The following is an 11,015-nucleotide window of genomic DNA, read 5'->3' as shown; positions in this document are numbered from 1 at the left end:
TACTAGACGTGTTCCCCCCCCCCCCCCGCTCCCTCCCTGCTGTTTCTTATAGCTTTTACTGCTACTTTTGTAAGTATTCTGCTGTGTGTGCATTTCCTGATGTATCAATTGTTTCTGTAAGGAAGACATTCCCTTCTTCTGTTGTCACACAAGCATGTACAACAGGATCATTGTGGACATTGCTCCACCCATCAAGACTCAGGTTAACAATTTTACCCTCTAGACCTTTTGCGCACTGTTCGATTTCTTTCATACACTTCATCCAGCAATTTGCCTGCGACATCTGCTCTGTTGGGTGGACTGTATCCTGGTCTTAGTGACTGAACCATGTTAATGAAGTGTGGGTTCTCAATCATACGGAAAGAAGAATTTGTAAACAAACTGGACAATTTTTTCATCAATTACTACTTTTTGTAATCTGCTGGTTCTTATCACAAACTTATCTATGGTTGTTTCTGGATGATGGATTTTTTTTTCTTTTTTGCTGCAGGTGATATATTGTGGCTATGTGATATACATGATGTGATTGAAACACTATCATTGGCAGATAACTCTGAAACTATAGAAAATGATGTTGATCTTGAAGGTGAATAGTCTTCAGAATCCTGTATGTTGAGGATGGATTCTCCTAAACAAAATAAGTCAATGCAGTTATTTAATTATTACCATACTGCTCATCTAGTATTACTCATTGCATTCACTGACACTCAGTACTACTTTAAAGGTGAAATTGTAAAAGGAAGATCTGCCTATTTCAGCTTTTTTTTTTTTTTTTCCCACAGCTGCATCTAAAATGATAGTACCATAGAGTAACAACTATATTTTTTTGTTCAAACGTGGAAATTCAAGAATAGTCCAGAAGGAAGGCAGGCTGTTCTTAAGAAAGAAGCCTGAAATAAAAAAGTTTACCAACCTGAAGATCCTGCATGTTCCGACATGTTCCTTTCATCCTCTTCAACGCAGCTTCCTCCTGAGAAGGAATACTTCTCATGTTTCATTTAAGCAACTAGGCCTTGCATTTATTTGTTGCACACATGCCTGTCTTACCCACAGATAGAGAAACTTCATTAAAATATTCCCAAATTGGCTCTCTCTTACAGCCTGCTGCCATTATAAGTTTTCCCTTCTAGTGAGAGAACGGTATGGTAGATTTCAAATCAATGAAAGCTACACTCAGAAAGACCTCAAGACCTCTGGAATATACTGCTCAAACAGTTTCACTTTTGTTTCTACTGCCTGTCCCTCCCTTCTCACATTTATCTCTAAACATATTCTCCTTGTCCAGATCTATTCCGCCCCCAACAATCTTCTATCCATTGAACTTTTTGAAACTTTGTACTTTTAGAGAGAACTAAGGGAATGACTCCGTGTACACAAATTTGCAGAGGGACAGTAGGGTTGAGGGCTGTTATTTCTCATCTCTATATATTATTTAAAAACACTTTTGCTGTTAACAAGCATGTTATCTCTGGAAACACAAATCCACAGTTTGAGAACTGCAAAAGGAAGAATCTCTGATGGTATCTTCTAGACTGAGCACTGAATCCCATTGGGTAAATAGACAGATTAACCTAAATAATCTATACAGAAGCCCCTGGAACCTCATAAAATTGGGTCCCTAATCCATGAACTATTGGAACTCATTTACAAACCTTTTCTTAAACATTACATGAATATATTGTCTCATACTATAGAATTTATAATCCCTATTCCATGATGAGACAATATAGCTCAAAGATATTCTTAAATAAAACTATATTTAGATAAAATGCTTTTTGAGGAAAATCTGATTTAAATAAAAAATCCAATTTCGCCCCCCCCCCCCCCCCATAAAAGTCATTGATTTTTATCCACCCTGGCTATTTATTATACTGCTGCTTTAAAAAAGTTTCCATCAAAGCAGAGTGCAGAACCAATTCCATGTGACTTAGGTGACCAACCACACATAACAGAAACAAATTGCAATTGACTGAAGTTAACAGTTCACAACAACCCTCCATAGGCTGAACATTCTTCATCAAGTTTATTGATTATTAGAAATAGTGAATAGATCAGTGGGAATCAGGATGGGTTCTTGAATGAGTCACTCAACAGAAATGGGTCTGAATTCAAAACAAGTATTACTGGCAATGAATAGTTTGACCTGCACTAATAGGGTTAAGACCCCAAGGACTGGTTCGTGGACATCCACGAATATAACTAGTGTTCAAGATATTAATACTGCTACTTCTTAGCACTTGTATGAACTGCACATGGCAGATTTCAAGTTATTAGTGAGCTAGTGCCAAATGTGCAGAGAAGCTGAGCACCCACAATTCTGGTTAAAATCAGTGGAATTGAGGGTGTTGAGCACCTCTGAATATCAGGTCCTACTTGTCTCTAGTTGGGCTTCCAATGTTGGAGGCCCCAGAACTAGAAGCAACTCTTGAAAGTTTGGCCCATGATGTTTTTGGCCATAACAAACTTAGAGTCCGCTCTCCATCTGAGACCAGTGCAGACTGTTCAGCAAGCCATTCCCATAGGTGAATCCCAACTAAGTCCCTTTCCTAGAGAACCCTCTCCCTGTTTAGACCCTGCTGCAGGCTTAAGTAGCTAACTCCCTGGGACAGTCCCAAGGAAATCCCATACAGAAGTAGTCTTCTTATGAACATTGGCAAGAGTTTCATTAATGACCTCTACACCTTGGGGCTATTCCCAGAGCAGTGGCAGACTAAAAGCCCTGTCCTGGTGTGACATTAGTGCAGACTTCATTGATTGATGCTGTTCCTATACCTCCTCAATGTGTCTTTCTGTCTTTCACACCAAACCCAGGCAGCCTTTCTGCCATGCGCTTTATCACAGCCGTGGATATGACACAGCCACAGTTCCTGGAGCCTGTGTCCAGAGAGCTTTGGATGCGCATCTGGTTCCGGGTGAGTACTTATGCATATCCCCCGTCCAGCTCCTTTCCCCATCTTCCTGCCCCTCCTCTGCCCTCAGTCAAACATGTAGTAGGCGGATTGAAATCTGTGGTTCAGGGTCCAATCCAAGGAAATTTCAGCTTCTTCTGTTCCTTTCAGTGTGTGGCTGCTGCACCAATAGTTAATTCCAGAATCCACATAATCCAGTTCCAGTTTGGGTGAATGGGATCTTTTCCTCTTTCCTGTGGGAAATTCTCCAATGGGATCCCGGTCCTCAGCTGAACTTTTCTGACTACGTCCCTGCAGGAAGACAGGGTCACTGTGAGAAATTATCTTTGTAGATTCAGCATCTTGTTCATAAACATTTAATCATTTGATTTCCTCCTCCTCCTCTCACCAGGATGAAGATATCACCCAACCAGAGAGTATATTGGCAGTAAGTTTCTCCCTGTTACTACTGCTTCTATATTCATTTGCTGTGATTTATTGGATGTGGGTCTTAGGGTTACCGTCTATGGAGGCAACTTAAATAATTTTCACTGGTTGTGGATTTTTTTAAGGGATCATTTGGAGTTATCAGGAAATTCCCTTAGGGAAAATATGACTCCCATGTCAGTGACTCAATCCCCCAAGTCTGTGGAAATGTGGGGGTAATTTCCCAAGTAACTTTGGTGCATTTTATTGCCAGGCCTATGGTGGATATTTAGGTCACGGTGCCTTCCCTAGCAGGATGCCCCAGAATAGGCAGTGGATACACTATTAATTATATTTTAATTAACAGTAATAAAGCCAGGAGCAATGTTCAGGAGTGAGCTCAGGGAAGGGGATGGGTTTGCTTCTATAAAAGGTTTTTAACTTGAGTTAAAATTTGATTCTGAAGGCAGACTGTGGAGGGGACAGTGGTGGTGTGCCTTTCTTTGAAGTTGCTTTGGAATAGTGTCCATTCTTCTTTTCCTCAGTTCCACTGTCGGCATCCTGCCTCTTCTCCTTGTTAGATCTCTGGCTATAATGCAGAGATAGGCAGAAGACAGTGTTCAGATTTGAACCACGATTAGTTTTGGGGTTTGTGTTTGAGGCCAAATCAAGGCCACAGTTCCAATTTGATCCCAAACTAGGATCTCATATTCTAGCCCTAGATGGTAGCCAAGTATTAGCCCCCACCTTAATTTTACAAATACTATTATTACTACTACTACTAATTTTATATAGCACTTTTCATCAGTATATCGCAAAGCAGAGAGGTTGCACAAGATTATTTTAGGCAGTGTTAGCATGAGAATCCATATCTCTGAAAGTCTTAGGCTATGTCTACACTGCCAAGTTTTTTCACCAAAAGTTATGCCACTTTTATTTAAGCGCTTTCATTAAACTGCTGTTGCATGTCCACACTGTGCTCCTTGTGTCGCCGGAGCGCATCCAAACTAGCAGCTCTTGCAAAGACGAGAGCAGTGCACTGTGGGTAGCTATCCCACTGTGCAAATGGCTGGGTGCTTTGGGAAGGGTTTGCAGTGCCTCATGGGGCAGGTACAGTGTCACATGATGCAGGTTTCTCAAGCCCATTATTCCATAGGCATCCTAATAGGTTGCCAGTCACTTTTCAACTGATGTGTGGAGGGTAGGGAGGTGTGTGTGTGGGGGGGGGGGGGAGGGGGAGACAGTGTGTGTTGGGGCAGAGTGAGTGTATCCGCATGCTGTCTCGTAAATTCAGACAGCCGCCAGAAGCAACCAGTCCTGGGGGAGGGCGAAACCCAACATCAGCCCCGCCTCCCGCTCTGCGACACACAGAGACACACCCAACCGTGCCTGCCTGCCTCTGTGTTTAGTGTGGGAGACAGCAGGAGCATTCCATGTTAATGATTTGCTCTTTGTTTCCCTGGAGCAGAGCAGCACAGCATGCTGGTTGTCAGAATGGAGCTTTGAAAGGGGAGGGGCGCATGCCTGCAGGGGTACTGAGTTCTAAACAATGAGCAGAGCAGTTACTTCAGGCATTGTGGGACACCTCCGGAGGCCAATTACAGTGATAAAAGCAAGCAAAGTGTTTACACTGGCACTTTGGCGATAAAACCTTTGCGCAAAAAGCCTCATCACTCTCATCTAAGGGCAGGTCTTCACTACGGGGGGGGGGGGGGGGTCGATTTAAGATACGCAAATTCGACCTATCGGAGCCAACTTACCCCGCTGTGAGGACGGCGGCAAAATCGACCTCCGCGGCTCCCCGTCGACAGCGCTTACTCCCACCTCCGCTGGTGGAGTAAGACCGTCGATTCGGGGATCGATTGTCGCGTCCCGACGAGACGCGATAATTCGATCCCCGAGAGATCGATTTCTACCCGCCGATTCAGGCGGGTAGTGTAGACCTAGCCTAGGTGGTTTTATTGAAGTGCTGCAACTGAGTTTTGTCTCAAAAAGTGGCTTTGCAGTATGTACACCTCTGTTGTTTCATCGCCAAAAGCTGCCTTTTGGTCAAAAAACTTGGCAATGCAGACCAGCCCTTAGCCACGCAGTCACACTACCTTTCAGAATAAATATTCTAGGTATATGTTCTTTGGCTTGTCCTGTCTGTAATCCCTCTCACCCTCCTCCCCTCTTAGACCAGAGCCAGAACTCAGAACCTCAGCTCTCCAATACTGCTACTTCCTAGCAAATGTGAATCCACTGGGAAAAGATGTGTCAAGGCCCCTCTTAGGCCTGGTCTACATTGGGGGGTGGTGGTGTTGATCTAAGATATGCAACTTCAGCTATGAGAATAGTGTAGCTGAAGTCAACATATCTTAGATCGAATTAAAATTACTTACTTTGCGTCCTCGTGGCGCTGGATCGATGGCCGCGGCTCCCCCGTTGACTTTGCTTCCACCTCTCGCACTGCTGGAGTTCAGCAATTGACGGGAGAGCGATCAGGGATCAATTTATCGTGTCTACACTACACGCAATAAATCAATCCCCGATGGATCGATCGCTACCTGCCGATCCAGCGGGTAGTGTAGACGTACCCTCAATGGCTGGACCACATAGTAGTTAGCAGTTACTCCTGTAGCTCAAGCGGTAAAGCTATGTGCTGTTGAACTGAGGCTTTAACTATGTGAGAAAGTTGCACCAGTTAAATATAAGGTGTGAATTTAAAATAAAGTAGCTAAATTGGAGCAAACCCCTGTCTAGACACTTATTTTTGGTTTAGCATTAATTGATTGGGAACAGGTTTAAGTGATTCTCAGAATGAAATAAGTGTCCCCAGATTGGGGAGTTGCACCAGTTTTACTACATTTGGTTTACAAACCAATTTACATTCAACTGGTGCAGCTTATTTGTATAGACAAGACCTGAATGTCCAGGTTCAACCCTGCTGATGGTCCGTTTTATGGACTTTTTGGTTACATGTGAGAATTTGTTCTTTTCTTTTTTTTTAAATGAGGTTCTTTCATTGACACAGCGAGATTTTATAGTAAAGATCTTTATAATCTGTACATTATGGTGTGACACAGTAAGATACGTGTGTCCCACATTTGGGCCCTATGTCTCACATTTTGATTGTTGGCATCACACAGTGGCAGATTTGAAGGTTGAGAAGTTCAACAAGGGATGAAGAGCCTCTTTTTATCTCCAATGAAGTAGAACATGTGCTGCCCTTCTGTACCAACATTCCAGTTCTGAAGATCACCCACCAACTTCCAGTTAGGCTTACTGAGTTTGCTCTCTGTCATGCAGTGTCACTCCTTGTTCCTCTATTGCTGTGTTTGGCAGGCTCCTTCCAATACTGTTTAGACACTTTAATACATTAATACTCTTATCTTCTATTCCACTACAGCACTTCATCTGTCTTAGTTCATATGTTGAAAGAGTTAACTTGAACTAAGCATAAACTCCCTTTCCCCCTTTTGCTAGCTAATTGAAAGCCCACCTAACAAGAGCTGCATATTTTGAGCCTAGGAGGTGATATCCCTTCAGCTTCATATTCAGAAGTCACTCAGAATAGATGATATAACCAGGCAATGGGAGAAAGAAGGCCAGACTGTCCTGCCAGAGAAATGTCCTAGGAGGAGTATTTTGTTATCGTTTGACAACAGACCTTCAAGCAATGAAGCTGCATGTAATTATTATGTAACTATCATGATAACAGTGGCTGTTCTTATTTTCTGTCTGTCTGTCTCCTCAGGCTGCTGAGGAGGCTGGGCTACCCTCAGTGCTGGCCCAGAAGCTACTGGCAATGACCTCGACCCCTGAGGTGAAGAATCGTCTGAAGGAGACAACAGAGGAGGCACTGAAATATGGGGTGAGACGCTCCCATTGCCACGTGGGGTTAGAGCTGTGTGTTCCTTTCCCAGCAGTGATATTGTGGGTCAAGGCAGGATGAAAGGGTAGATCAGTATACACAAGGATCCCATTGCTCTCAGACTTTTTTGTATTTTAAACACATCTTGCAAGCCAGCTCAATACCCTAAGTATTAGTACAGGAAACTATCTTTTGGGAAAGCCAGGTCTGATTCCTGGCACATTCCAAGGGAGGTGTCAGAGGACCGGTGTGCCAGAGACCAGAGCTAGTGCCTGGGGTCACTGCTCTCCACTACTATGCATGAAGCCCTGGTTCGATTCTGATTCCTTTTCGCTCAGTCCCATAGGATGACAGGGTCATAAGAGTTCTGCAGAATCCAGGCTTGGTGCATGGGACCCAGATTTGAGATAGAGAAAGAAGAAAAGGTAAAGGGAAAAAGAAAGTGAGAGTGCGAGGGAGAAAGAAAAGTGATACAGTTGTTCTTTGTAAAAGTTTCTCTTAGAACTGGTCTTGTGCTTATTCGTCTCTTTGTGACTCTCCCTGTTTTGTCTCCCTGGGGGCATTAGGCATTTGGAATGCCAGCAGTTGTGGCCCATGTTAATGGTGAAGCTCACCTCTTCTTTGGCTCTGATCGTTTAGAGCTACTGGGCAATGTTATAGGTGAGTGTTTCTAGTAACGTTTTCTTCTATTTTTTCTCCCTGGTAATTATCCATCTGCTCTAATGGGATGTGTAATGTGACAAACAAATTAACACTCTGGGGGTATGTCTACATCTACAGTTAAAAACCTGTGGCTGGCATGTGCCAGCTGGCTCAGGCTAAGGGACTGTTTAATTACAGTGTAGACATTCGGGCTCGGACTAGGAACCTGCAAAGGTGGAGATCCCAGACCTTGGGCTGTAGCCTAAGCCCAAGCCCAAATGTCTGCACCACAATTAAACTGTGCTTAACCTGAGCCCTAGTCAGGTGGCATAGGTCAGCCGTGAATGTCTAATTGCAGTGTAGACATATTCAAAGACTCAGAAACTCCTTCCCTCTTGGGCCAGGGGAAGGGAGAGCTATATCTTCGTATCATCTGCATGTTACCAATTATTTTACACTTTCTTCCAGATCATTGATCAAAATATTAAATCGTATTAGACCAAGAACTGATCCCTGAAGGAGCCCAGTGAAGGCACCCCAAGTACTTAAGTCTCAGTTAGTAACTACATGTTGAAACCTGTCAGTTACCCAGCTTTTAACCCATTGAGCCATATTGATTTTGAATAGCACTCATGTTTGAATCAGAATATCAGGTGGTATTAATTCAAATGTCTTGCATCTCCACAGAGTTACCTTTATCTACCAGACTTGAAATCATTTCAAAGAATTATATAAAATTTGTTTGACAGGATGCTCCATTATTTTTGCCTGGGCTTTGTTAGGCTGAGTAGCCCTTAATTATCCAGGTCATCCTATTTACCCTTTTTAAGTATTGGTCTGACAGTGGCTTTCTTCCACTTCTGTCCCTTTCTAGTTTTCCTAGGGTTCTTAAAAATTAACGTCAGTGGACCAAAGAGCGCCTTGATAAGCTCTTATAAAACTCTTGGTTGCAAATCATCCAGATCAGCTGATTTTACGTTTCACATTAGTAGAAGTTGTGTAACATCCTCCTTAGTTACCACTGTAAAAGAAGGCATGCTTGTCTGATTAACTCCACTTCGGTGGCAAATGCTCCTTTTCCCCATGCCAGCCCCCTCCCCGGTGATGAAGTTATATGTTGAGCTCTCTCTCTGCTGGCAGAATGTCTGGAGACTGACAACCAGATGCTCAGCTGCTGTAAATGGTGCAGCTACACACTATGGGGTAAATCCCCAGCTAAAGATCCAGCCTTTTATTAAAAATAAATAAATAGAAGCCTTCCCAGTCACCTGATGTCCTGTTTTAAGACTGTCGGAATCTCAGAGGTGCCATTCTCACACTACTGTAGCTGATTAATGCGGAATTTTGAAAACTAATTGTAGGTGCTGGACAGTAAATTGCAACTAACTAAGTCAAGCAAAGTTTATTTTTTGGTATGAAGTGGGAAAAAAATTGAGCTCAGGTGCGACCCTGTATTTATTGGGTGTAATAGCTGTCCAACTCATTTCAAATCTGACAGAAAAATATACCTCAATCCTAGACCTATCCTAGTAAAGGGAAATCAGCCTAAAACTTGTTTATGGATTTTAGCAAGGAGAAAGAGAACAAATTCAGGATTACAATGGAGACCTACTACTACTAGGACTTCATAATCCTACTATAACTAAGCTGAGAGGGGTTCTAGTTACATTTCCATAGCAGACAGTTCAGCTGGATGTGTATTCTGCTTAGCTTATAGTTTTGTGATTTCTTTTAAAATTTTTGTTCTAAAATAACTTTGATTTTAATTACGAGAACTGGCATAGGTTGTGGTGACTGTTTAAAAACAGCATTACCCACTGTTTGATGAGCCAGAAAAAAGGAAACTGAATTTCAACCTCAGATTTGGCAGTGTTTGGGGAGTGGCGTGTCAGTCATGGGAAATGAGTTCATGATCCCTTTTCGACCTAGCCCTGTGAGGAAACTGGCTAAGGAATGCCAGGCTTGATTACAGGCTCCATAGCTCATCCTTAACCCCCAGATCTGTGAGCAGATTTTAAAATTCAAGCTAATCTTTGGTGCTGGGCAGTACATCTCAGCTAGCAGAGTCCAGTAGTCTAGATGTGAAAAGCTCTGTGTCCCATTAATTATATTCCCATTTCAGCACAATTACCCATTCCATGAGGGGGAAGGGCAGCCTTACCCTGCAACCCACCCCCAGTATCAGGATTTAATTTGTTAGCTTTTCTTACAGGAGAGAAATGGCTGGGACCAGTTCCTGCAGCTTCAAAACCCAGGATGTGAGAAATTCAGCTGCACTATGAAACAAGAAGAAAATAAGTGACTAAAATGTGAATGAAGCAGTAACGTCCATGCCTGAGAAATGGCATCTAGGGTCCCAGAGGGGCTGGGAGGAGAGCAGTGATGTTCCCCTGGAATCCTCTGTCAGGACTCCAGTTCTACTCCAGTCCCCGTGATAGACTGAGACTGATTTTTCACTTTTTTCACAATACAGATAGATTTTTTTCCAGGCAGGATGGGGACGTGGTGACACTTTGGTGAGTGAAATGTTAATACAGGGTCATGGGCAATGGCAGAGCTCTGGCTGGCTGATAAGGGTGATTGAAATCTTGTCTCACTTGTGGTCTGCAGTCTGGAAGCGCGCTACTGAGAATGACTGAATTTGTTTCACCCTGTGAAGTGTAAATGCTTGTCAGGTTTTTTGTCTCCGTCTACCCAAAGTGGGCAGTATTTGGTGATCAGTGGGAACTGCTAAGGGAACTACAGCTGTAAGTTTTTTATATATGCAAAAACTCCTGCCCTGGCTACAGGAAATTGTTTTCAGGCTGAGAGCTCAGAGCAGGGTCTGAGTCCTCTCTGTGTCAGTGCCTTGCAGCTCAGCCCATATTGCCAGTCCCCTCATTATCCCTGCATTGCCCTGCACTTCGAATGCCTCTTTGGTTGTTGTATAATGTAATTCTCTCTCTCATATTATCTGAATCCTGCACTTGGAATAAATTTAATCTGATTGTTAGCCTGGACATTTTGCATTGTGGGGACACACTGGCTGATTATCTCCCCCCCTCCCCCCAGTGCAATTTATTCTACTCTGAAAAATGACATTTGAGCTAGATCCCTGCAGCCTAGTGGAATTCTCAGCCCCGAGTTAGGTGCCCGTACAATGCACAAAATAAGTAGGTGCCTCACAAAATAAGAAACAAATACAGCAATATATCAGAACAGACCGA

At 43.2% G+C, this 11,015-nt stretch overlaps 1 protein-coding gene and 1 long non-coding RNA gene across 3 annotated transcripts in view; both read left to right on the top strand.

Annotated features, from left to right (window-relative positions):
• The window catches only part of GSTK1 (glutathione S-transferase kappa 1), an 18,024-nt gene extending 7,223 nt beyond the window's left edge, over window positions 1-10,801 (top strand). The window contains exons 4-8 of one of the 2 annotated variants that reach the window (XM_034786824.1): window positions 2,812-2,912; window positions 3,301-3,336; window positions 7,051-7,167; window positions 7,734-7,827; window positions 10,022-10,801. In XM_034786824.1, the coding sequence (XP_034642715.1) occupies window positions 2,812-2,912; window positions 3,301-3,336; window positions 7,051-7,167; window positions 7,734-7,827; window positions 10,022-10,071 (398 nt within the window). In that variant the 3' untranslated portion in view covers window positions 10,072-10,801. The other variant, XM_034786830.1, reaches the window with a different exon arrangement.
• On the top strand, window positions 112-1,099 carry LOC117885572. Its single transcript, XR_004647797.1, has 2 exons — window positions 112-586; window positions 783-1,099. It is a non-coding gene; the product is annotated as an uncharacterized LOC117885572 (long non-coding RNA).
• Window positions 10,802-11,015: the final 214 nt, after the last annotated feature.

This window comes from Trachemys scripta, chromosome 1 (genome assembly GCF_013100865.1).
Source record: "Trachemys scripta elegans isolate TJP31775 chromosome 1, CAS_Tse_1.0, whole genome shotgun sequence".
In the NCBI taxonomy this organism is placed as follows: domain Eukaryota; kingdom Metazoa; phylum Chordata; order Testudines; family Emydidae; genus Trachemys; species Trachemys scripta.
Note: the sequence above shows the minus strand (reverse complement) of the source record. Positions and strands in the feature narration are given on the sequence as shown.